Raw genomic sequence first — 27,758 nt, forward strand, 5'->3', positions numbered from 1 at the left:
TGTCTTTTTTTCCCCTGACAGATTTACCATATTTTCTACTTTTTTTTAATAAATTTATTTTTTAATAAATTAATTTTTATAAATTATTTTTTTTTTAAATTCATCTTTTTTTCCCTGATAGATTTACCGCATCATAAACAATTACAAATTACAATTATCAACTACAATTTTTTTTAATTTTTTTTTCTTTATTAACTAAAATTATAATCAGCTACAAATTACAATAATCAACTACAAAATATTATTAGATAATCAACTATATTTTATTAGATAACCAGCTATAATTTTAACGTACATACAATTCAAAACAACTATTTATTATAACAAAAATGACTGTACAAAATCATAATCAACTACAAAATCGCCGAAAGTAACTACAAAAATCACCGAAATCAACTACAAAATCACCAAAACCAACTAACAAATTATCGAAATCAGCTACAACAAAACTCAACAAGAAAAGTAAAAATCAACTACATATCGAAAAAAACTCAAAACCATAGTCTTGAATCAGATATATCTTCAATGTCCAGCCTTTATTTACAAAAGGTTCGACGATTTGGATATCTGTGTGTACCATGAGTGTATCTCTATTATTATTTTTTTACAGTGACCGACAGTGTAATTTATCCAGTTGACTATTCACCACTGTACAAAACGATAAGACCGCTAGAGGCACATACGTATTTGTCGGCTTCTTTTCTCTTATTCCTCTCCGTCCGGTGGCTGTTCAAATTTAACCTCCTTATCTACGCTTATCTCAATGGAGTCATATGAAATGTCTGCGCAACATTTTAATTCCAATCGAATCGATAAAACGTTGTGGCTTTGAAGTGGATTGATCGAGAAGAGAGGGGGAAAGAGTTGAATTGTGTCACCAACCCTCATGAGGAGAGTTGGTACCTAGCCTTTACCAGTAGGGTAATTAAAGTCTAGGGTTCGAGTCCATCCCTCCCCTACTTCCCCTTGTAATGAACTTGAATTTACTCAAAAAAAAAAAATGTGTCGCAAGAGAGAGAAGGAGGAGAGTGGATGAGTGAATGACAACGTGTTTCAAGAAGTAGGGGTAATGAAGTAAAAAAGGTAACTTGGGTATATTAGGTAGCAAAGGATTTATGATTAATTTAAGGGTTAATATACTAGAGGTCCCTAGTTGGAAACATAATTAGATGTGAGATACAACCCTAATATATTTTTATGAACTAAATCATTTTTACAAAAATAAATATGATCCATATCTTTTACATTTTTTTTATCCCAAATTTGCTCTCAACCTAAACCATAAATTCTACAGTCACACTTCTCTCAAATCTATTTGTTTTATTTCTTCTCTCTTCTCTCTCGTTTCGCTCGTTCTCTCTGCTCTCTCTCACAATAAGCTATCTCTCTCTCTCTTTCTCTCGTTCTCGCTCTCTCTCCCTCTCTCTTTCTCTCGTTCTCTTTCTCTCTCTTTCTCTCATTCTCCCTCTCCATTACTTCACTCCATTGTTGAGGAGGGATGGCTATGGCGCAACTATGGCGATGGAGGCGGCGACATTAAGATGATGGTTATGGAGGCAGTTGACGTTGGCGACTATGGTGGTGGAGGTCTGATCTATGGCGGATGGTGGCGGCTAGGTTTTAATTTGGTCGACGGCTATGGCGGCTAGGGTTTAATTTTGTTGACGGCTAGGGTTTAATTTGGTCGGGGGCTAGGGTTTAATTTGGTCGATGGCTATAGCAGCTAGGGTTTAATTTGGTCGGCGGCTAGGGTTGGTGGACGACTATGTTTTTGCAGATTTGGTTTGGCGGTGGCTGAAATTTGTTGGGTGCTATGATTTAACGGTGGCTGGAAGAGGGTTTGGCAGCAGCTGGGAGTTGTTGAATGATAGCGTTCAGAATAGTACACCATAATATACCGTAGAATACCATAGTATACACTATACAATAGCATAGCATAACATAGTATACCATAGTACACTATAGTATTTTAAAAATCTGCTGTAATATTTGATAAAAACGAAAAAAAATATTTTTTCGTAATTTTCAATAAAATGTTCTAAAAAAAAGTTACTTATAATAACGTAAAAAATGTTAGAGTAAAAAACGAATAAATAAAGATGACCAAGTCGGTAAAAATAAAATAAAATATATTATTAGATGAAAAAATGAAGATATTAAATGCATAATAAAATGATAAAATGTAGCTTGAATTTAATTAATACAAATTCGAATTTATGTATGGAGGGGCATTTTTTGAATGAATTTAATAAAGGATGTGAAACAAAAGTTTAGTTAGGCTTGTCATTTAGTTCAAATTAGTTTTGTCACCGGAGACCTATATCATAAGAGCCCTTAATTTAAATATCAAAAGGGGATATTGGTAAAAGGTAGGGATGGTCATGGGGCGGGTTTGGGGCGGGTTTTGCATTCCTCGCACCCGCCCCGTTAACAAACCCGTTCAACCCGCACCCGCCCCGCAATGGGTATAAATTTTCTCAACCCGCACCCCCCCCATAGAAAACCCGCAGGTACCCGCCCTGCCAAAAAACCCGTAAAGCTGAAGAAAAAAGTAAAAAAAAAAATTAATAAAAAAAAAATAATAAATTATTTTTTTTAATAACCCTAATAAAAAAAATAATTCTAAATCAAGATATCAAATGTATTATAAAATAAATCATATATATATATATATATATATATATATATATATATATATATATATATATATATATATATATATATATATATATATATATATATATATATATATATATATATATAGATGCGGGGCGGGTCTATGGGGCGGTACGGGGCGGGTATATACAAACCCGCACTCGCCCCGAACCCGTTTTCAGGTGAACAATTAGAATCCGTACCCCCGCATTTATTTGCGGGGCGGGTATTACCCGGAAATTTCGGGGCGGGTCGGGTAAAAATTGATGATGGAGAAGTAATATATTTTAAATTTACTGATTTCTAATTGAAATTTATTTGATTGATTTGCTATATATTGATTTCTAATAAAAAAATTATTTTGTTGATTTCACATTTTTTTCCTCTGGATTATTGGAGAAATACTTCAAGTGCTAGTATTGATTCACAACACCTCGGGCTGAAAAGAAAATCATACTCCTGTGAAATGAAATTACAAGATTTTAACTGTATCGTGATATCGTCAGTCTTATTACCTATATCCTAGTTTTTTTTCATTAGCTACACAAATAATCTGCTTGCCTATATTTTCCCAGAAAAAAGACATACGTATAAGGGCCACTTTCGAATCCCTGCATTCATACGCGCTTTGAGATGAGATTAATAAAAAAAATGATACGACCATGGATCCTCATGTTGAGCAGCACAGCCTTGAGCATTGATCCACCCACGTTTTCAAAGTATATGTATAATCATCGGAGGAAAAAAGTATTAAAGGGCAGAAAGATGGGATGTGCATTTAATTTGAAAGGATATTCACTAGGCCAACATGATATACACACTTCAATCAGAAACACATCGCAAAAAATCGTACCAAGTCATCGCAAAACTGTGTTATTACAGAAGCTCAAATAAATAATTTATATTTTTGGCACAACTTTCTTCATCATTTTCAGAAGAACAACATCTTTCTTGGATCCTTGAAGGTGATTAATTAACATGGACGAAGTAGCTGCGTTGGCCGAGAATCCCCTTTTGTACATTTCCTCTAAGAATGGCATTGCCTTGTAAACCTCTTTCCTCTTTAGCAAACCTTGGATTATGTTGTTGTATGTCACGCTATTCGCTGCACAACCGCTTCTCTTCATTTTCACAAGCAAATTTTTTGCCTCGTCTACAAATCCTTCATGACAAAGTGAACCAACAACAATGGTATACGCTTGACAATCAGGTTGCAAACCTTTCGAAGGAAGTTCGTTTAAAAGATGTTTTGCATCTTCAAGTTTCCCATCCCTGCACAAACCGTTAATCAGGATACGATACGTGATTATATCAGGACTTGCTCCTTTATCTTCCATCGCCCGTAGAAATGAAAATGCTTCAGAAATCTGATGAGTCTTGCACAAGCCATCCAACAAAATATTGTAAGTAAATAAATTAGGATGCACTTTCCGAGTCTCCATATCATTGAAAAGTTTCCATCCATCATTAATTCGACCTTCACTAAGAAGTCCATGTATCATGATGTTATAGGTAGTTATTGTGTGCTCTAAGCCTTTCGAAGAAACTTCGAGAAAAAGACGCCAAGCTTCATCAACTTTTCCGTTCTTGCAATACCCATTGATTAAAGAGTTATAGCTGATAATACACGGCTTAAGGCCGCTGCTCGCTATGGAATCAAATACCTCTTTCGCTTTATCCATTTTCCCTTGCAAACAATACCCATCTATCAGTGCAGTGTAGGTGACAATATCGGGACGAATGTTTTGTTGCTTCATAATTTCCAATACCTCCCGAGCCTCTTTAACATTTCCTTCCTTGCAAAATGCGTCCACCAATACAGTAAAAGTAACAACAGTTAAAGAAATCTTGTGATTCACCATTTCATTTAATAAATCCTTCACCTCTTTCCATCTACCAAAATCGCACAAGCCCTGAATCATCGAGTTATATGTGACAACGTCAGGTGAAATGCCCTTATCAATCATTCTAGACTTCAGCTCGAGTGCATTATCCACCATTCCGGTCTTGCATAAGCCATTTATTACAGCGTTATAAGCCTTAACATCGGGTTTATAGATAGTAGTTTTTTCCAACAACAAAAGCAAATCACGGGCAGTATGAACACGTCCAGCTTTGCAGAGCCCATCAATCGCAGTTAGAATCGTAACATCGTCTGGCTCACAAAGATTCAAAGTCAAGATCTTCTTGAACAATTTCTCTGCCTCGGCCACATTACCATCTAAAAAGAATCCTTTTAGGAGAGTGTTGAATGTCGTAACACCTGGCTTGTGTCCGAGTTTAAAGAAGCAGCCGAAGATAGCAAAACCAATGTCTACGCGTTTCAAAAGGCAGCAACAATTAATTAAGATGGTCATTGTGTACTCATCTATAGGGGCACCCCATTGACGCATTTCGTCGAACAGTTTAAGGGCAACCGAATATTGCTTCATCTTGAAAATAACTTGCAGTAGTTTGGTGAATTTAAAAACGGAAGGCTGTGGCTGCATTCTAACCATTTGACGAAACAAGAAAACAGCATCATCTAATTCATTTATACAACTCAAATCTATTCTGGGTTTAGGTGAAAAGGATCGATCTTTGTGACTCACACTATGAAAATTTGAACAGAAGAAAGAAAAGGGATAAGTAAAAATAGCGTAATGGTGGGAAGATTTAGCGAATAATGCTCTACGAATCAGCATTTCAGTTCCTCTCATTTTTTTCAGCAATTTTATGAAGATAATTTCAGTGAAGAATGAACTGGTACCTACAGAAGAAGAAGAAGGCTCGGAGACTACCGAATTTTTTTATTTTTTTATTATTTTTTTTGTTTTTTTGTTGTTTTTGTTTTTTGATTTCTAATTTTTAATTTCTAATTTTCGCACATTACCCCTATTGTTTTTTTAAAGTGACTGCCCCCTTTAAAATGTTATTCTTGTTGCACATTGCCCCGATAGCAAAATTCCGATGAATTATTCATCGTAATTGAGTATTTTCGGGCGACGGGTTGTCGTGGCTCTTATTAGTTGACGAAGCACTAGTTGAATTCAACATTGGTTGACGTTAGTTTTTCTTTTCCCAACCCTTTTTTTTTCTCGGCAATAGGTTGTCGGATGTTTTAATTTGCTGACTCCGCATTAGTTGACTTCTTATTAGCTGACTTCAACAATAGCTAACATTCAACTATTTTTTTAAACTTTTTTTTTCGCTGGTGGGTTATCGGAGATCCAATTTAGTTAACTAGTGCTAAAGTGAACTAATGCTTAGCCACACATGGTTGTCATACATGATTTGCCTAGTGTGATTCACGTTTCTCATATGATTTGCAAGTTTTTAAACAAGAGGTAGGTTTATCCATTGCACCTATATGGTTGGATGCGGGTTCCTTTTACCCAAAAAAAGAAAAAAAGACTAATGCTTAGCCAGCTAATTGAAGCTCCGACGATCCACCACCAAAGTTAATGCGTACGTAGTTAGCTATTTGATCAAAGCTACGACTACACTCGCATTTCAGGAGAAGTTTTGGCCGGAAATAGTCAATTACGTGATCGGTGCTACAAATAATAGAGTTTAGGGTGTGCAACTTTTTTTTAGTCTAGGGGGTAATGTGCGAAACAATCCAGAGTTTGGGGGCAAAATGCCATTAATACTTTTTAAATATTTTGTTAGGTACTAACAATATTAAATAAGGGCAAAATGCACTTTGCCCCCTTAAAAAACTCACAATTTGCACTTTCCCCCCTAAGAAACCGAAAAAGAGACTCTCCCCCTTCCAAATTGTGTCCCAGTTGCACTTTGCCCCAAAATTCGAATTGCAGTGTTTTTTTCACCGGATTTCAAATATCTCCGTGCACTTAAGGGGTATATGCGTCATTTTAGGGTATATATGTTTTTCTTTTAAAATTTTCACCTGAGTATAAATTCCTCCTCCTAAATTGCAATTTAGAACTTTCTTAAGAACCCTAACCCCCTTCCTTCTTCCCACCACCGCACCACCACCACCTCTGCCACCGCACTTCATCATCATAAAAAATCGTCATCAGCTCTAGAGCAAAAGACCCATCAACTAATGCTTGCTCTCACTATTTTCAAGTTCTTCAAAACACTAGTTTTCTTCGCCACAGCCATAACCTTCATTACGCCCACACCATTGTTGCTCAATTTTCGTATTCCCATTATTAAATTTTGCAGCTCGATTGATGTCGCTCCCGCCTTCTGCATCACCAAAATCGACCATTTCTGCAACAAGGAAGACGACGACGTTAATTGCACATAAATAACTCCAATTTATTCGCCCACCTAAAATCATATGTGCTATGTTCGACGATGGATTGTTTGAATTTAATGTTAGAAGGCGGATTATCCGGATCTGGGCTGAGTTCTTCGTGGTGCTGTAGCAACTGTGGTGTGGTGGTGTTGCGTGGCTGCTGGTGGCGGAACAAAAGATGGGGTGGCGGTCGAAATTGGTGGGGGAGGTGCCACGGGAAGAAGATTACTATTTTTTTTTTCTTTTTTTTTTTCCAGTTATATTGAATTTATATTTTTGCATTTTGTTTCTTTAAATTTCAATACTATTAAAACTTTATTAAACAATAATGAAAATATTTGCAACATGAATGACAAATATGAAAATATTTTTGGAATTATGCAAAGTTGAATATATTGCATTAAAAACTATAATTTGTAAATGAAAAAAATTAAACAAAGAAATAAATTCTTTTAAGGAAAAATACGTTTGCACCCTTAAATCTTTTTAAATGGATGGAAAAGATGATTTGACGCATATACCCCTAATTTGATGGAGAAATTTGATTTCCGGTGAAAAAAAACACTGGAATTCTAATTTTGGGGCAAAGTGCGACTGGGGCACAATTTGGAAGGGGGAGAGTCTCTTTTTCGGTTTCTTAGGGGGGAAAGTGCAAATTGTGAGTTTTTTAAGGGGGCAAAGTGCATTTTGCCCATTAAATAATTATATAGTCCCCAATTTATATATCTTGTACTATATTAGCTCTCTTTTTTTATTCAAACTAGTATTTTACCTCGTGCGTTGCACGGGTGGATATTGAAAAAAAATATAATATAAACAAAATAAGAATGTAGTAAACATATATGATATGTACAATAGCAAGACAATGGAACACTGAAAATGTAAAAATTCCACTAATTGCAATCATAATCTATGTATATATTTTAACAAGAGTAAAAAGCACTTTGCCCCCTAAATTAAGACCCATTTTGCGCTTTGCCCCCTAAACTATTTTTTTTTGCACGTTTTTACCTAAACTCGAGTTTTTGTTGCACGGTGCCCAAAAAGTGGTATATTCCGGCAAAATTGACTCGAATGTTAAGCACGCGCGCCACATATCAATTTATGTAAAATTGATAGGGTTAAATTTGTCTATTCACTCACATCTTGACTAAAGGTTTAATTTTCCCTTTTTCTTTTTCATTTCTCTTTTTCTTTTTTATCTCTCCTTTTCATTTTCGTTTTTTTAATCGGCAAAATTTCTCTCTCTAATTCTCAACTACAGAGAATCAATTTCTCTCTCTCTCTCTAATTCAACTACAGAGAATCAATTTCTTTTTTCCTCTGATTTTTCTTATTCTTGTTTTCGATCCTTCCTCAGCCCAAATTCCTCCTCTGCGCCGCTTCCAATTCCCACCCCGTCCGCCATCGGAATTCCTCTAATCGACTCTACCAAAGCAACCCAGGACCCAACTCCGACAACGAGACCCATCGCCCAAACCCCAGCCCACAACCTCCCACCATCCCATCGCGAAACGACTCCATTTTGGCGCCGGCAGACGAGGCTAATGGGGTTGCGAAGCCGTGGAAATTGTGGCCGGGGAAGGAGCCCGTCGAAACGGCGACGGCGGAATCGAAGAAGGTTTTGCGGTCAGCGAGTCACCATCTGTGGCCATTGATGCCTTTGCAGCGAGATTCTACGAGATTTCGTAAAGGGCTGTGATCGATTTTTTTTTTTTTTTTTTAATTTACGATTTTTGGGGGAGTGATCATACTTAGAAGAAAATATCATTTATTCTTCATTTGGAGTTAATAATTTTCTTCTTGGTAATAATTTAAGAAAGAGGACGAGAGAGAATTCAAGGAGGGAAGGGAGAAAATAAGGCAGGTGGACGACACGTGTTTTATTGCCAATGAAAAGACAAATTCACCCCTGCCAAACTCACGTGAATAGCACGTGCTTAACATTCCGATGAATTTTGCCGGAATATACCACTTTTTGGGCACCGTGCAACAAAATCTCAAGTTTAGGTAAAAACGTGCAAAAAAAAATAGTTTGGGGGGCAAAGCGCAAAATGGGTCCTAATTTAGGGGGTAAACTGCTTTTTACTCTTTTAACAATGAATTTAATACACATGTGCTATAAAAAAAATGAGAGAAAAGTTAGTGCTAGAATGGGAAAAAAAAAATTAAAAAGAAAAAACAACCGTAAAAAAAAAATTCAAAGTTGACCGTGTTTAGTGTCGAAGGGGAAAAAGAAGAAAAAAAAAAAGAAAAACAAAATAATTTAAAAACGTGTCCTATAAAAAAATAGAGAAAATTTAGTGCTCGAAGAATAAAATAGAAGAAGAAAAGGGAAAGAAAATACTTTTAAAAATAAAAAATGTGAAAAAAAAAAAAATTGAACGTGTTTAGTGGGGAAGGGAAAGAAAGGAAGAAGAAAAAAAGAAAAAGAAAACAATTAAAATAAACCGAAACGTGTTCTTTAAAAAAGGAAAAAAAAAACAAATAATATCGAATGCGCTATGAAAAAGAAGAAAGTAAAGGAAATAAATATTTCACAAAAATATTCAAAAAAAAACTGTTTTTAGGGTTTCGGGAAAACCTTTCTTTTATATATAAAGATGTATCATATCAATTCCCAATATATCAATATCTTCTTTAATTGGCCATGTAGTGAATGGTGTAGCGGTTGGAGCAAAAGAACAAGTCTAAATTAACCCAAGTTCAAATTTCCTGCCTAGGTAAATATAAAATAAAATAAAACAACTGATTAAAACAAGGGATATGTGGCAACCAAATCAATTGAATATTACATGTAAGGTCAGTCATAATAAATGGTAAATTATGAAAATTCCCCTGAACTTAGGCTAAATTACAAAAACACCCCATCTATTCGTAATAGTACAAAAGAGTTGTGAATGTGTTACTAAGAAGAATAAAAATTCCATGTAAAGGTCCTTTAAGGATCATTTTTGTCTTTAAAAAGTAGCATAAAGAAATGTCACGTCTACAGAAGTAGAATTGGCATTTTTTTAGGAATAATCCCTCGACTCAAAAAGATTCCATGAAAAATCCCACCATAAGGGGTAGGTGTAAGACGAAAACAAACGTATGGGAATTTTGGTAATTACGAATACTGTAGGTGCCGATGTTTTTCATAGTTCAGGCTCAGTACAGGGGTTCTTTTGTAATTTACCCAATAAAGAAAAATAAACACAACAAAAGTAAGATGATAAGGCTCAACGTAACTTGAATTAGTTACAAAATAGGGCAAATTGCACATCACCCCCTAAAAAACTCTAATTTTCACACTTTACCCCCTCAAAATTGTAAAAAATGAATGCCCCCCCTTCAAAATGTTATTGTTGTTGCACATTACCTCGATAACAATATTCTGATGGATTATTTATCGGCATTTGATATTTTTGTTGCACATTGCCCCTTCATATGTCATTTTTGTTGCACGTTACCCCTTAAAAACACTATATTTTTGCACATTGCCCCTATAAAATGTTATTTTGTTGCACATGCCCAACAAAAATTGGCCTTTGGGCAAAGTGCAATCAAAATAATATTTTGAAGGGGGATTATCCAGTTGTTGAATTTTTAGGGGGGGAAGTGCGAAAATGAGAAATTTGTAGGGGTGAAGTGCATTTTTGTCCTACAAAATATACTTTGAAGGATTACAATGACCGTGCACAAAGGCAAAACTCACAAGTTAGACCAGACCGACCTGCTAGCAAAGCCTTATCAAAAACCTTATGACAAGGTAGCATGTTGGTAAACACCTTGCACCCTTGCACCTAGATCTATTTGGTCATGGGTTCGAGACACCAGGAGGGGAATTGGGGAACCAATAACTATTCTTCTTAAAAAAAAAAAAAAAAAACTAATAAAACCTTATCAAACTTCAGAAGTCCAAATAAATAATTTATAATTTCGGCACAACTTTCTTAATCATATCCAGAAGAAAATCATGTTTCTCTGATCCTTGCAGGTGATTAATTAACATGAATGAAGTAGCTGCATCAGCCGAGAATCCCCTTTTGTACATTTCCTCTAAGAATGGCATTGCCTTGTAAACCTCTTTCCTCTTTAGCAAACCTTGGATTATGTTGTTGTATGTCACACTATCCGGTGCACAGCCACTCCTCTCCATTTTCACAAGCAAATCTTTTGCCTCGTCTACAAATCCTTCTTCACAAAGTGAACCGATAACAATGGTATACGTTTGACAATTTGGTTGCAAACCTTTGGAAGGAAGTTCGTTTAAAAGATTTTTTGCATCTTCAAGTTTCCCATCTTTGCACAAACCACTAATCAGGATACCGTATGTGACTATATTAGGACTTAATCCTTTGTCTTCCATCACCCGTAGAAACGAAAATGCTTCGGCAATCTGATGAGTCTTGCACAAGCCTTCCAACAAAGTATTGTAAGTACGTAAATTAGGATGTACTTTCCGAGTTTCCATATCGTTGAATAGTTTCCATCCATCGGCAATTCTGCCTTCACTAAATAATCCATGCATCATGGTGTTATAAGTAACTGTCGTGTGTTCTAAGCCTTTCGAAGAAACTTCGAGAAAAAGACGCCAAGCTTCATCCACTTTACCCTTCTTGCAGTATCCGTTGATTAAAGTGCCGTAGCTCATAATACATGGCTTAAGGCCGTTGCCCGTTATAGAATCAAATACTTCTTTCGCTTTATCCATTTTCCCTTGCAAACAGTACCCATCTATCAGTGCAGTGTAGGTGACAATATCGGGACGAATGTTTTGTTGCTTCATAACTTCCAAAATATCTTCAGCCTCTTTAATGCTTCCTTCCTTGCAAAATGCGTCCACCAATATACTAAAAGTAACAACATCTACCGAAATCTTGTGATTCACCATTTCATTTAATAAATCCTTCACCTCTTTCCATCTACCAAAATCGCACAATCCCTGAATCATCGAGTTATATGTGACAAGAGTCGGTGAAATGCCCTTATCAATCATTCTAGACTTGAGCTCGAGTGCATTATCCAGCATTCGGCACGTGCAAGTTGCATAAGCCATTAATTACAGCGTTATAAGCCATAACATCGGGTTTATAGATAGTCTTTTCCAACAACAAAAGCAAATCACGGGCAGTATGAACGCGTCCAGCTTTGCAGAGCCCATCTATCACAGTAAGAATCGTAACATCGTTTGGCTCACAAAGTTTCAAAGTCAAAATCTTCTTGAACAATTTCTCTGCCTCGGCCACATTACCATCTAAAAAGAGACCTTTTAAGAGGGTGGTGAATGTCGTAACATTTGCCTCGTAACCGTGTTTAAAGAAATAGCCGAAGATAGCAAAACCAACGTCTACACGTTTCAAAAGGCAGCAACAGTTAATCAAGATGTTCATTGTGTACTCATCTATAGGGGCACCCCATTGACGCATTTCGTCGAACAGTTTAAGGGCACCCGAATATTGCTTCATCTTGAAAATAACTTGCAACAGTTTGGTGAATTCAACAACGGAAGGCTGTGGCTGCATTCTTGCCATTTGACGAAACAAGAAAACAGCATCGTCTAATTCATTTATACAACTCAAATCTATTCTGGGTTTAGGTGAAAAGGATCGATCTTTGTGAAAATTTGAACTGAATAAAGAAAAGGGATGAACAAAAATACAGTAATGGTGAGAAGATTTAGCAGCAATTGCTCTACGAATCAGCAGCGTTATTCCAAATCCCCTCATCTTCTTCAGCTATTTTATGAAGATAATTTTACCTACACAAGAAGAAGTCTCGATGATTATCACAAAGTGTAATTACTTAGAGAGTGGCAGTTTCTGTAATTACTTGGTCAGTGGAAAGTGTTGTAATTACTTTGAGAGTGGCAGTTTCTGTAATTACTGCTAAATGATAATTTTGTAATTATTTGTTGAGCGTGAGTTCTCTAATTGTTGCTGAGTGGCATTAATGTATTCATTTGTTGAGTGTGAGTTCTATAGTTGCTGCTCATAAGCATTTCTTTAATTATTTGTTGAGTGGCAGTTATGTAATTCATTTGTTGAGTGTGAGTTCTATAATTGCTAATGAGTGGCAGTTCTTTAATTATTTGCTATGTAATCACTGCTTAGGGACACTTATGTATTTACTGTTGAATAGCACTTTTGTAATTACTTAGAGAGTGACATTTCTGTAATTACCTTTTTTTTTTAGTAAATTGAAGTCCATTAAAAGGGGAAGTAGGGGAGGGGGGACTCGAACCATAGACCGTCACCCTATTAGTAAATGCTAGGTACCAACTCTCCTAATGAGGGTTAGTTAGTTTTGTAATTACCTGATGAGTGTTAGTTTTGTAATTACTTAGTGAGTAATAGTTATGTAATAACTGTTAAACGACAGTTTTGTAACTATTTGCTGAGTGTTTTATGTAATTACTTTATGTATGACAGTTCTGTAATTACTGTTCAGTGGCAGTGCTATAATTACTTGGTGCATGGTCGTTCTTTAATTATTTGATGAGTGGCAGTTCTGTAATTATTGTTAAGTGGTAGTTTTGTAATTACTTGGTGAATGATTATTCTGTAATTATCTGTTGAATGTCAGTACTGTAATTACATGTCGAATGGCAATTCTGTAATTATATGTTGAGTACTAGTTTTGTAATTATTGATGAGTGACAGTTATGTAATTACTACTGAGTGGCTGTAATTACTTGTTGAGTGAAAATTCTTCAATAACTTTTGAGTGGCAGTTCTGTAATTATTTGGTGAATGACAATTCAGTAGTTATTGGTAAATGGCAGTTCTTTAATTATTTGTTGAGCGACAATTTTATAATTGCTGCTGAGTGGTAGTTATGTAATTACAGGGTGCATGTCACTTCTATAATCATTGATGAATTGCAGTTCTATAATTATTTGTTGAGTGGCACTTCTGTAAATACTTGTGAGTGGCATTTCCATAATTACGATATTGAGTGGCATTTATGTAATTACCAAGTGTGTGAACATTATGTAATTACTTGATGCGTGACAGTTCTGTAATTACTGTTAAATGGCAATGTTGTAATTACCGGTCAGTAGGAATTCTTGTACTGTTGAATGTCAATTTTGTAATTAATGTTGAATGGCAGTCCTGTAATTATTTGTTGAGTGGTAGTTCTAAAATTACTTGATGATTGGCAGTTTTGCAATTGTTGTTGAGTGGAAATCATATAATTACTTGGTGCTTAGCAATTATGTAATTACTTGATGATCGGCAATTTCGGAATTACTATTAAGCGGTGTTCTAAAAATCGGCCGAGGCGGCCGATTAATCGGTCTCCGAGGCGGAGGCGGTCCAAAACCTTTACGATTTTAGTGTAAAGGTTTGAAAAATAGGTTTTTTGCCTGTGAGGCGGTCTGAGGCGGTCTGAGGCGGTCAAACATTTAAGGCGGGTCAAACTCGGTGGCAAAAATCGGTTTTTTTTTTTTTTTTTTTTTAATAATTCAAAAGAAAAGTTGGATTTTAATAAAAGAAAATATGAGTTTATGCTTTATTTTTTTTATGTTAATTGTTATTGTTAAAGAACTAATGATCTTATAATTATTAAACTTTTATTATGTTATTAGGATATATACATGATGGAGATATAACTATGTTTAAATATCTTTTTATATATGTTTGGAGTATTTATAAATAATATTTAGAAATATATTATATTAAATTTTAAAAACCGATTTATTTCCGATTTATCACCGATTAATCACCGCCGCACCGATTAATCGTGAGTCGGTGCCTGGCCGACTCGGATCCGATTACCGTTTTTTACAACCTTGCTATTAAGTGGCAGCTCTGTAATTACTTGGTGAGTGGCAGTTCTGTACTTACATGTTGAATGTCAATTCTGTAATTACTTGGTGGGTGGTAGTTATGTAATTATAGTTGAGTTGCAGTGCTGTAGTAATTAGGTGAGTGACAATTATGTAATTACGGCTAAATGATTGTTCTGTAATTATTGGTTAAATAACACTTCTATATATACTGTTGAGTGGCAGTTCTATAATTACTTGGTGAATGGTATTTTTGTAATTACCTGGTGAGTGGTACTTCCGTAACTAATGCTTAATGGGAGTTATGTTATTATTTGTTGAGTGGCAATTTCTTTAACTACCTGGTGAGTGACAGTTATGTACTTACAATGTTAAGTGACATTTCCTTAATTACTTGGTGAATGGTAATTCTGTAATTACTTGGTGCGTGACAGTTCTTTAATTAATGTTCAGTGGGAGTTCTATAACTAATCGATAAGTGGCAATTCCGTAATTACCTGTTGAATGCACTTCTTTATTTACCAGTTGAGTGGCAATTATGTAATTATTTGAAAGTGGTCGTTCTGATATTACTGTCGAGTGACACTTTCGTAATTACTGGTTGAGTGGTAGTTCTGTAATTACATATTGAGTGGTAACTTTGTAATTATTTATAAGTGGTAATTTTGTAATTACCTACAAAGTAGTAGGTTTTAATTACATAGTGAGTGGCAATTATGTAATAATTCGGAGAGTGACATTTCTGTAAATAACTAAATACTACTATATGACAGTTATGTGATTATTTGTTGAATGTAAAAAAAATAATTATTTGAGGATCAATTTTGTGCGAGAAAAAGTTGACCAAAACTATAATTATCTCAAGTTAGATATGTATACGATACTTTTTAGAAAAAAGGGTAAATTACACCCACACCCCTGTGGTATGCTTAAATAATTTTAAGGTCCCCATGGTATCGATAATTACACTCACCCCCTGAAACGTAGTTAGAAACTCTAACGGGATAATGCATTGGATACATTATTCCGATAGGGTTCTAATGGACTATTACTTTTAGCTAGTGGTGGAGATAACATAAAGTTATGGGGAGTTATGGGGTGACATGGCTCGCCCAATATTTCTTAAATCAACCATAACTTTTTGTTGTCTCCACCACTTCCTGAAACCAAGAGTCCATTAGAACTCTATCGTAATAATGTATCCAATGCATTATCCCATTAGAGTTTATAATTACGTTTCAAGGGGGTGAGTGTAATTATCAATACCACAGGGGCCTTAAAGTTATTTAAGCATACCTCAGGGGTGTGGGTGTAACTTACCCTTAGAAAAAAATACATATAAAATTTTTTAAGCGGTTGCATTAGATAAATGATACTCTATATGTTCCACAATAACTATCTATTTTTAAATATATTTTGTTTTATATTATCTGTCATTATAGATTTCCAATACTACATTAATTACTTAATTTCCAGTTTATACCCTTATAAACTCTTTCTAATACTTCTTTTTTTAATTCATTTGTCTCTCTTATTAATTATAAGATAAGTTCATTTCTGCCTAAAAGCATACATTTTCGTTATAAAATCAAGACACATTTAATGGAATCCTTTACGACTATTAAAAGGGAATTGGGGGAGTACTTTTTAAGGAAACATATATTTTTTATTTTCTTCCCCAAAAAATCCAATCCTTGTTAGAAACTTTCCAAAAGAATTCCATAACCTTCCTAAATATAGTAATAACATGATTTTCGAAAATAACCAAATAACGAAGGGTCAATTAGGGAGAAACCCCCCATTATTTGTTGGGGTCTTATGATTTAGGTCCCTGTTGACAAAACTAATTAGAACTAAATGACAAGCCCAACTAAACTTATGTTTCACATCCTTTATTAAATTCATTCAAAAAATGCCCCTCCACACATATTCGAATTTGTTGTAAGTAAAATTCAAACAACATTTATCGTTTTATTATATATTTAATAACTTCATTTTTTCATCTAATAATATATTTTATTTTATTTTTACCGACGTGGTCATCTTTATTTTTTCGTTTTTCACTCTAGCAATTTTTACTTTATTATAATTAAAATAAATTTAACATTTTATTGAAAATTACGGAAAAATAAATTTTCGATTTTTGTCAAATAATACAGTAGATTTTAAAAAATACTATGGTGCACTATGCTATACTATGGTATGCTATGTTATGGCATACTACGGTATACTATGGTGTACTACTCCGAACTCTATCATTCAACAACTTACAGCCGCCGCCAAACCCTAACTTCCAACATCTTCCAACCACCACTAAATCATAGCATCCAACAAAATTCAGTCGCCGTCAAATCCTATCCGCAAAAACCTAGTCGTCCACCGTACCAACCCTAGCCGCCGACCAAATTAAACACTAGCCGTTGACCAATTTAAACCCTAGCCGCCCTAGCCGTTGACCAAATTAAAACATAGTTGTCGACCAAATGAAACCCTAGACGTCGACCAAATTAAACCCTAGCCTCCATAGCCGTCGACCAAATTAAACCCTAACCGTCATAGCCGTCGACCAAATGAAAACCTAGTCGACATAGCCGCCACCCACCATCCGCCATAGATATGACCTCCACCACCATAGTCGTCGACCTCTTGCCTCCATAATGATCCCCTTATTGTCGCCGCCTCCCTAACTATGCTACATCTAATTATGTTTCCAACTAGGGACCTCTAGCATATTAACCCTTATTTGTTTTCATAGAACTAAACTCACTTTGTTATTTGCAATTGAGAGACTCCCTAACTTCTCATAACTCCATTTTACCCATACATTATTCCATATTTCCACCCATCTTACCCACTACGTATGTATCGTTATATTTTCTATTTTTTTTAATAAATTTAGTTTTTAATAAATTCATCTTTTTGTTTCCTGGAAGATTTACCGCATCATAAACAATTACAAATTACAATAATCAACTACAATTTTTTTTTTTCTTTATTTACTAAAATTATAATCAGCTACAAATTACAGTAATCAACTACAAAATTTTATTAGATAATCAACTATATTTTATTAGTAACCAGCTATAATTTTAACGTACGTACAATTCAAAACAACTATTTATTATAACAAAAACAACTGTTCAAAATCATAATCAACTACAAAATCACCGAAAGAAACTACAAAAGTCACCGAAATCAACTACAAAATCATCAAAACCAACTACAAATTATTGAAATCAGCTACAACAAAACAGATGTATTTGAACAACAAGGAAAGTAAAAATAAACTACATATCGAAAAAAACTCAAAACCATAGGTCTTGAATTAGATACATCTTCAATGTCCAGCTTTTATTTACAAAAGGTTCGACGATTTGGGTATCTGTGTACCATGAGTGTATCTCTGTTATTATTTTTTTACAGTGACCGCCAGTGGTATTTATCCAGTTGACTATTCACCACTGAACAAAACCACCTCCGCCGTGAAAAATAGGAGAGAGCGAAAAGGGGATTGATCAGCGACGAGCGTTTTCGGAAGATTGGTCCGTCGAACTGGTAACTCCGGCGAATTACTATCAAAACCCTTCAATTCACACAACTCCCCTAGGGGCACAGACGTATTTGTCGGCTTCTTTTCTCTTATTCCTCTCTGTCCGGTGGATGTTTAAAATTAACCTCCTTATCTACGCTTATCTCAATGGAGTCATATGAAATGTCTTCTCAACATTTTAATTCCAATCGAATCGATAAAAAGTTGTGGCTTTGAAGTGGATGGATCGAGAAGAGAGGGGGAAATAGTTGAATTGTGTCACCAACCCTCTTTAGGAGAGTTGGTATCTAGCATTTACCAATAGGGTAAAGGTCTAGGTTCGAGTCCCTCACTTCCCTACTTTCCCTTGTACTGAACTTTAATTTACTCCAAAAAAAGAAAAAAATTGTGTCGCAAGAGAGAGAAGGGGGAGAGTGGATGAGTAAATGACAACGTGTTTCAAGAAGTAAAAAAGGTAACTTGGGTATATTAGGTAGCAAACGATTTATGATTAATTTAAGGGTTAATATACTAGAGGTCCCTAGTTGGAAACATAATTAGACGTGAGATACAACCCTAATATATTGTTATGAACTAAATCATTTTTACAAAAATAAATATGATCTATATATTTTACATTTTTTTATCCCAAATTTGCTCTCAACCTAAACCATAAATTCTACAGTCACATTTCTCTCAGATCTGTTTGTTTTATTTCTTCCCTCTTCTCTCTCGTTTCGCTCGTTCTCTCTGCTCTCTCTCACAGTACGCTATCTCTCTCTCTCTCTCTCTCTCTCTCTCTCTCTCTCTCTCTCTCTCTCTCTCTCTCTCTCTCTCTCTCTCTCTCTCTCTCTCTCTCTCTCTCTCTCTCTCTCTCTCTCTCTCTCTCTCTCTCTCTCTCTCTCTCTCTCTCTCTCTCTCTCTCTCTCTCTCTCTCTCTCTCTCTCTCTCTCCTCCCTCTCCCTCTCTCTCTCTCTCTCTCTCTCTCCCTCCCTCCCTCCCTCCCTCCCTCCCTCCCTCCCTCCCTCCCTCCATAACCATCATTTTTTATTTTCCGTTAGTACGGAATCAAGCATGTGTGCATTACTTTCTTAACAGACAGACTAACGCTAAATTGAAGAAAATGACAAAAAAGTGTCAAATTGTTGAACACATGAGGACCGAATGTGTGTATTTAAACATGGATGTCCAAATGTGAAACCAGTGCAAACTTGAGGGATGAAAACAGTAATTTTCTCAAATCTAAATATTAGGTTCTCAGTCCAAATATTTAAGTTGTAGGAGAATTAAAGGGCAGAAAGATGGGATGTGCATTTAATTTGAAAGGATATTCACTAGGCCAACATGATATACACATTTATTTACACGCTTCAATCGGAAACACATCGCAAAAAATCGTACCAAGTCATCGCAAAACTTTGTTTTATTACAGAAGCTCAAATAAATAATTTATATTTTTGGCACAACTTTCTTCATCATTTCCAGAAGAACATCATCTTTCTTGGATCCTTGAAGGTGATTAATTAACATGGACGAAGTAGAGGCGTCGGCTAAGAACCCCTTTTTGTGCATTTCCTCTAAGAATGGCATTGCCTTGTAAACCTCTTTCTTCTTCAGCAAGCCCTGGATTATGTTGTTGTATGTCACGCTATTCGGTGCACAACCACTTCTCTCCATTTTTATAAGCAAATCTTTTGCTTCCTCTATAAATCCTTCATGACAAAGTGAACGGATAACAATGGTATACGTTTGACAAAGAGGTTGCAAGCCTTTGGACGGAAGTTCATTTAAAAGTTTTTTTGCATCTTCAAGTTTCCCATCTTTGCACAAACCGTTAATCAGGATACCGTATGTGACTATATTAGGACTTACTCCTTTGTCTTCCATCGTCTTTAGAAATGAAAATGCTTCGGCAATCTGACAAGTCTTGCACAAGCCATCCAACAAAACATTGTAAGTACTTAAATCTGGACGTACGTGCCGAGCTTCCATATCCTTAAACAAATTCCATCCATCAGCATTTCGGCCTTCAGTTAATAATCCATGTATCATGGTGCTATACGTAACTGTCGTGTTCTCTAAGCCTTTCGAAGAAGCTTCGAGAAAAAGTCGCCAAGCTTCATCAACTTTTCCGTTCTTGCAATACCCGTTCATTAAAGAGTTATAGCTGATAATACTCGGCTTAAGGCCGCTGCTCGCTATAGAATCAAATACCTCTTTCGCTTTATCCATTTTCCCTTGCAAACAATACCCATCTATCAACGCATTGTAAGTGACAATATCGGGACTAATATTTTGTTGCTTCATAATTTCCAATACCTCCCGAGCCTCTTTAACATTTCCTTCCTTGCAAAATGCGTCCACCAATACAGTAAAAGTAACAACAGTTAAAGAAATCTTGTGATTCACCATTTCATTTAATAAATCCTTCACCTCTTTCCATCTACCAAAATCGCACAAGCCCTGAATCATCGAGTTATATGTGACAACGTCAGGTGAAATGCCCTTATCAATCATTCTAGACTTCAGCTCGAGTGCATTATCCACCATTCCAGTCTTGCATAAGCCATTAATCACCGCGCTATAAGCCATAACATTGGGTTTATAAATAGTCTTTTCCAATAAGCAAAGCAAATCATGCGCAGCAAGAACGTGTCCATTTTTGCAGAGCCCGTTTATCACAGTAACAATTGTAAAATCATTGGGCTCACAAAGTCTCAAACTCAAAAGTTGCTTAAACAATTTCTCCGCCTCGGCCACCTTACCATCGAAAAAGAGACCTTTTAGTAGAGTGGTGAATGTCACAACATTTGCATTGTAGCCCTGTTTAAAGAAGATGCCGAAAACAGCAAAACCAACGTCTACGCGTTTCAAAAGGCAACAGCAATTAATCAAGATGTTCATCGTGTACTCGTTCATAGGGGCAGCCGATTGACGCATTTCGTCGAACAGTTTAAGGGCAACCGAATATTGCTTCATCTTGAAAATAACTTGCAGTAGTTTGGTGAATTCAAAAACGGAAGGCTGTGGCTGCATTCTTACCATTTGACGAAACAAGAAAAAAGCATCATCTAATTCATTTATACAACTCAAATCTATTCTGGGTTCAGGTGAAAAGGAGCGATCTTTGTTACCCACACTATGAAAATTTGAACAGAAGAAAGAAAAGGGATAAGAAAAAATACCGTAATGATGAGAAGATGCAGCAGTAATTGGTCTACGAATCTGCGTTATTTCAGATCCTCTCATCTTCTTCAGCGATTTTATGAAGATAATTCTACTGAAGAATGCAGCAACAGCAGCAGCAGAAGAAGACTACAGAAGGTTTGGGGCTAATGTTTAGTTTATGGGAAAATTGCATTTATATCCCCTATAAATTCAATTGTTTGCATTTTCCACCTCAAAATTAAAAAAAGTGAGTGTTCTACTCCATTTTAAGAAACTGCTTGACGAAATGATAGGTCCCAGCTAAACCAGACCCGGGTTCGGTTCGGTGCCGGGTCAGGTCGAGAAAATAATGACCCTTAACCAGCCTTTATGTGTAGGTTGGTCAACGGTCAAGTCTAACCCTCTGCGTCTCCAATTAAGTTTTTTTTTTATTTTGTAATAATTGCTATTATTTGTAAAGAGATGATTATTTTGATTATCACACCTGGTTAGCCTAGTATGGTTTACGTCAATCGTATATTTTTCAAGTTTTATACGAGAGTGTAGATTTACCCAGTGTACCTATGCAGTTCGGTACAAGTTTCCTTCGTTATAAAAAATATTATAGTAGTTTTAATCATGGTTATCGGATCGTAAAAATATCTTGTATCGTTTTTCTCCATGTCTCGTATCATATCGTTATCGTACCGTATCGTAAGATAATTAACCAACTATTAAAATAGTAAAAAATATATATTTACATTATAAAAATATTATAAATATGTAAAATTCAATATAACTACTTACTTCAAAATAGGTATAAATTCAAGTTTCAACATTATATTATAAAATATGACAAAAATCATATATGTTCATCAAATAACATCATCTAAGACGGTGTTTGGCTAGGCTTATAAGATGTTAAAACAAGCTTATAAGATGTTTAAGAGCTATTCTAATGTGTTAGGTAATTTTTGTAAAAGATCTTAAAAAGTCAAAATATTATAGGCTACTGGAGAGCAAATAGGATTGTTTTTAAAAGTACGTACCCCACCTATAATTTAAGATCTTATAAAGAGTAAAATAGCTTGTAAGATCACTATCCAAACACTTGAAAAAAATAATTTTAAAAGTAAGACGTAACAACTTATCAGCTCTTAAAACAACTTATCAGATGTAAGAGCTTATCAACTGTGTAAAATAAGCTTAGCCAAATTGTCCCTAAGTTCAAATCCGAATACCTAATTTCTAAAATATTCGATATCTCATAATTTTGAAGATCAATGTCACTTAAATCGTCATCATCTACCAATTTTAAACGATTGCATTCATCGTCATCAATCGCAAAATCAACAAAAAAACGCCTCGAATTGGTCTTGAATCGCAAGAATCTATAGAAATTGAAATAGGGTTGTAATATTGTGAGGGTTGCTGAAGAAATTGAAGAGAAAAATGTGCATTAAGGTCCGAATATTGAAGAAATCTGTTCTAAACCGTTTTTCAGAGTAATTGACTGCATTTCTTCTTTTTTTCTTCGTTTTTTTCATTTTTTTAATTATTGACTAATATCGTCAATATCGTATCGTACCGTGATACAACGATACGATACGATATCTCACGATATTTAACGGTATTTATCAATCGGCGATACATAACCCGAGTTGTATCATTTTGATTGGAACCATACCGTATCGCAATATATATCGCGGTATATCGCGAGATTAACTACCATGGTTTTAATATACTTAGTCACAATTATAAGAGATATACATAAAATACCAATCATTATATATTAAAAGCTTGAGCTCGCGAGTTCGAGTTTTTTTCGAGCACGAGCTCGCAAGCTCAAGCTTTTTGACGAGTCGAGCTCGAGCTCTTTTTAAATTGTTCGTGTATTCACTAGCCGGCTCGCGAGCCTTCATTTTATTTATTTTTTTATATATTATTTTTTTTCATCCATTAAGTTTGAATCGATTTCACATTTAGTCCCTCATGCTCACAAAAACACATTTGGTCCCTCATGTTTCAAAAATAAAAATTCAACATTTTTAGTCATTTTCGTCAATTTATAGTTAAAAGTAACGAAATCAAACATATGCCCAACACTACCGTAACTGATGGACTAAGGTTAAATTTATGGAAATGACCAAAAATGTCAAATTATTGAAACATGAGGGACCAAATGTATTTTTTTTTTTTTTTTGTAAACATGAGCGTCAAATGTGAAATTGTTGCAAACTTGAGGCATGAAAACTGTAAACTTTCCCCATAATTATTTCTATAAATGGGAAAATGTTCTCATTAAGCCACTTCTTGACTCTCTCAACTGCACAACGGATTTCAAGATTCACAAGAAAAATGCAATTATCCAAGCATTTGAAATATATATATATATATATATATATATATATATATATATATATATATATATATATATATATATATATATATATATATATATATATATATATATATATATATATATATATATACACACGTATACGAAATTGTCAAGAAATCTCAAATGTATAATCTTCAACTTTGAAAATTCGAAAACTCGGGTTTAAAACACGCAAACATTTCAAGTGTATGTAATAAGGTGAGAATAAATATTTGCTAGTCCATTTTTTTTAGTTTAGCAAATTGATTACCTCTAAATAGGGAATGAGAATAACATCGAAAAATGTTGAACCATGTATCAACTTTTGAGGCTCCCAAAGAATCTAGAAAGGGGTAAAGGCCCCTCAGCCTCCTCTTCGTTTCCACTCCTTAGCTGCTTTGATGATCTCGAGCGGTGCTTTTTCTCTCTCTTACTTTTCTTCGACCTCGATTTCGATCGTTTCCTTTCTCTCTCTTCATCGTCGCTGCTTGATGTTTCTGACGATGATGTTGAACTGGAATCTGAAGATTCTCGCCTCGAACGCTAAAAATTAATTTACCAAAAGTGAAGTCATAACCAGAAAATCATCGATTGAACAAATATGAATAGCATTTCAAAATCTGGAATAATTTACGCACCTTTCGTTTCTTGCTGCTGTGTTTCTTCGAATCTCTGTCTTTCTTATCTGTAAATAATTCACAACGAAATTAAAAAGCTAGTAATTTTATGGAATGATTAAAAATTCCCGTTCGAGTAAAGACGTTACCCTTTTTAGTGCTGGATTTGGTGCTGGAGTGGTTTTTCCCGTGGGCAAGTTTACGGGCCCTTTCGGCATCTAACTGAGCCCGATAATCTCTCATCATCCTGTCTTTATCTGCTTCCAACTCTCCCTTTCTCATTTCTTCTTCCTAGCAATTTCTCCATTAGTGTCTGACTTATATATATATATTCCACTAAAACGGAATTCGACAGAAACTTGACTAAAGAATCAAGAAGATCGGGCTCAACCGAATATCAAGTCCAAAACTAATATTTCAACGATCAAAAAGAAAATCGAAAATTTCCACTAGAATGCAGTGAACAATTTGCTCGAAAAATTGTAGATTAAAGAATCTGACATATAAAATAGATAGAGAAATATGATAAAGACGAGTCAAGAAGAAGAAAAGTGTGAGAAAAATAACCTTTTGCTTCTTCTTGAACTCCTCCCAAGTGACGGTATGAGAAGTCTTGAGACTTGCCAAACGAGCAGCATGCCACTCTGGTGAATGAAATGAACCATCCACCTGCCACTGCCCTCATCAGACGAAGCACGAGCCACAGAGTACAAAAAACAACAGTAATACTAGGACAAAATGCACTTTGCCTCATATAAATTCGCACTTTCCCCCCTAAAAATTAAAAAAATGGATATTCCCCCTTCGAAATATTATATTGATTGCACTTTGCCCCATAAGCCAATTTTTGGAGGACATTGTGCAACAAAACAACATTTTAAACGGGCAATGTGCAAAAATGTAGTTTTTTTAAGGGGCAACGTGCAATAAAAATAACATTTAAAGGGGCAACGTGCAACAAAAATCCTCAACTACGATGAATAATCCATCGGAATTTTGCTATCGGGGCAATGTGCAACAAGAATAATATTTTGAAGGGGGGCATTCACTTTTAAAAATTTTAAGGGGGGTAAAGTGCAAAAATTAGAAATTTACAGGGGGTGATGTGCAATTTGCACATAATACTAACTTCTCCGAAAAGGCATTCAACAGTCAAATACCATGACGAATTTAACAAGTCAAAAAAAGGTCATAGATATACTCATTAGGATTAAACTTAATAGTTTCATACAACATATTCATTTCAAAAAGTCGGCTCTTAATTTCTATGAAATACTACAACATATTCATTTCAAAAGAAATTTTAAGGAAATCATGTTATAGATTATGCATGTTTGGGAACATTAAACAACTCAGAAAATAGTTTTATCAACTATATACATAACATATCTCATTAAACATAAAAGAAGTCGAATAAAAAAAATCAATAAGATGAGTTAATGCAAAAAAAATTTAGAAGATATCAACAATTTGCAAAAGGATATAAAAACAAAAAATCGAAAAGAATTTGCAATTCGTCATGCATATACAAACTCCTAAGACTAACCTTGGACTAACATCGAATTCCTGAATTTGAACCAATAACTTTAAACACTCCACAAGCTCGTCTTTTTTCGCAGAAACAACTCCGATAGGAAATCAAATAATCCCTAATACTCTTTCTCAACATCTATTGGAGCATTAATCATTTCAACCAAAATCTTCTAAAATAAAATCTAGAAATTCCTGAATTTCAAACCAATAACTTTAAACACTACAAAACCTCGCCTTTTTCGGAGAAAACAACTTCAATCGGAACATCAAATAAGCCCTAATACTATTTCCCAACATCCATTGGAGCATCAATCATTCCAACCAAAATCTTCTAAAATAAAATCTACAATAAAATCTATAAATTACTGAATTTCAAACCAATAACTTTAAAAATTCCAAAAACCTCGTCTTTTTCGGAGAAAACAACTGCAATCGGAACATCAAATAAGCCCTAATACTATTTCTCAGCATCCATTGGAGTATTAATCATTCCAACCAAACTATTCTAAAATAAAATCTAGAAATAAAATCTAGAAATTCCTGAATTAAAAATTAAGCATGTCCATAAACTAATTTCACAGAAGAACATCATAAAATTATAAAAAAAAAAATACAGGAAATAATGAAAATACATGTATGGAAGGGTACGAACCATGCCATCTTCAGCTTCTTCAGGCCCGGCTGAGCTCGAGCCGAGCCGAGATCTTTGCATCGCTTTGTACGCTTGATTTTTGCCCATTTTTCTCTTATTTAAATTAATCTTACGATATTCAAATCATGGAAAATAGGGATACAATTGAAAAAGGGGAGAAAAAAATCGGAGAATTGAATTTGATGATTGTAGCAAATTATGGGGGAAAAATTTGCAGAAGAATGTATGTGAAGGTTTTATTCTGCGGGTTTGTGAAAGAGAAAGCACGGTGGGATTTGAGGGGCAGATTTTATTATCTGCATTAGAAATATAATATGGATAATAAATTAAACACTTGGCATACATATATATATATATATATATATATATATATATATATATATATATATATATATATATATATATATATATATATATATATATATATATATATATATATATCAAAAATAAGTATATCTACTTCATTCTTAGGTGGTGTTTGTAAATGATTATTTAAAAGCAGAAGTTAGTGATTGTGAATTAAGGTGGTGTTTGCAAATGCTTTTTGAAAGTGATTATGCGGTTTTTTTTTTGCTCATAATCTGTTTTTAGGTGTTTGCAAAATCAACTTTTGCTTTTGTTTCTCTTAAAATAATCTGTTTTAACCTATTTTTTTAAAAGCAACCCATAACCCTGCTTTTTCAATTTTAGTTCATTTTCCGAAATATTTGCAAACACCCCAAACTTTTAGAAATAAGCACTTAAAACTAACTTAAATCACAATCACTAACTTCTGCTTTTAAATAATCATTTGCAAACACCACCTAAATCAGTTTTAAGTGCTTATTTATAAAAGTTGGGGATGTTTGCATATATTTAGGAAAATGAACTTAAATATAAAAAACAGGATTAGGGGTGCTTATAGAAAAATAGCTTAAAGCAGATTATTTTAAGAGAAGCAAAAGCAAAAGTTGCAAATACTTGAAAACAAATTATGAGCAAAAAAAAGTTCGTAATCACTTTCAAAAAGTGTTTGCAAACACCGCATTAATATTAAAATTAAAGTAAAATCTCTATATTTATAAATATTGTTGGAATCAGGAAAAAGGTATTATGTTCGATTAATTATTTAATTATCATAATTTTTAAAAGATAATCTAACTTATGAGTAGGAATTGGTGTGAATTGGAATTATTATTTTCGAAGTAATGATTTAATTTTTTTTCCAGAAGCGAAAAAATAA

At 34.6% G+C, this 27,758-nt stretch overlaps 3 protein-coding genes and 1 pseudogene across 4 annotated transcripts; all 4 read right to left on the reverse strand.

Annotated features, from left to right (window-relative positions):
- Positions 1-3,430: 3,430 nt before the first annotated feature.
- LOC148769784 (uncharacterized) lies at positions 3,431-5,485 on the reverse strand. Its single transcript, XM_088821025.1, has one exon. The coding sequence runs from the start codon at positions 5,352-5,354 to the stop codon at positions 3,555-3,557; it is 1,800 nt and encodes a 599-aa protein (XP_088677151.1). The 5' UTR covers positions 5,355-5,485; the 3' UTR covers positions 3,431-3,554.
- A 5,246-nt stretch (positions 5,486-10,731) lies between these two features.
- Positions 10,732-12,721, reverse strand: LOC105953985 (uncharacterized; annotated as a pseudogene).
- A 6,772-nt stretch (positions 12,722-19,493) lies between these two features.
- On the reverse strand, positions 19,494-21,541 carry LOC105950596 (uncharacterized). Of its 2 annotated transcripts, none has more exons than XM_088821023.1 (2): positions 21,393-21,541; positions 19,494-21,244 (listed from the first exon to the last, which is right to left on the reverse strand). In XM_088821023.1, the coding sequence occupies exon 2, from the start codon at positions 21,241-21,243 to the stop codon at positions 19,657-19,659; it is 1,587 nt and encodes a 528-aa protein (XP_088677149.1). In that variant the 5' UTR covers position 21,244; positions 21,393-21,541; the 3' UTR covers positions 19,494-19,656. The 2 variants fall into 2 exon arrangements, with proteins under 2 accessions (XP_088677149.1, XP_088677150.1); XM_088821024.1 differs by having other exon boundaries at positions 19,494-21,237; positions 21,393-21,531.
- Positions 21,542-23,861: 2,320 nt separating this feature from the next.
- On the reverse strand, positions 23,862-26,868 carry LOC105950618 (uncharacterized). The gene is made up of 5 exons (XM_012973988.2): positions 26,537-26,868; positions 24,919-25,020; positions 24,501-24,642; positions 24,373-24,419; positions 23,862-24,277 (listed from the first exon to the last, which is right to left on the reverse strand). The coding sequence occupies exons 1-5, from the start codon at positions 26,621-26,623 to the stop codon at positions 24,053-24,055; spliced, it is 603 nt and encodes a 200-aa protein (XP_012829442.1). The 5' UTR covers positions 26,624-26,868; the 3' UTR covers positions 23,862-24,052.
- Positions 26,869-27,758: the final 890 nt, after the last annotated feature.

This window comes from Erythranthe guttata, chromosome 7 (assembly GCF_056151865.1).
Source record: "Erythranthe guttata isolate IM_541 chromosome 7, IM_541, whole genome shotgun sequence".
Taxonomy (NCBI): domain Eukaryota; kingdom Viridiplantae; phylum Streptophyta; class Magnoliopsida; order Lamiales; family Phrymaceae; genus Erythranthe; species Erythranthe guttata.

What these genes read in the sequence shown, in the direction of transcription:
- LOC148769784 (XM_088821025.1), bottom strand. Translation starts at nt 5,354, where the DNA reads ATGAGAGGAACTGAAATGCTGATTCGTAGAGCATTATTCGCTAAATCT.
- LOC105950596 (XM_088821023.1), bottom strand. Translation starts at nt 21,243, where the DNA reads ATGCAGCCACAGCCTTCCGTTTTTGAATTCACCAAACTACTGCAAGTT.
- LOC105950618 (XM_012973988.2), bottom strand. Translation starts at nt 26,623, where the DNA reads ATGGGCAAAAATCAAGCGTACAAAGCGATGCAAAGATCTCGGCTCGGC. An exon ending in AAGAAGCTGAAGATGGCATG is followed by an intron (nt 25,021 to 26,536) that starts GTTCGTACCCTT and finishes GGGCAGTGGCAG; the next exon opens with GTGGATGGTTCATTTCATTC. An exon ending in ACAGCAGCAAGAAACGAAAG is followed by an intron (nt 24,278 to 24,372) that starts GTGCGTAAATTA and finishes ATTAATTTTTAG; the next exon opens with CGTTCGAGGCGAGAATCTTC.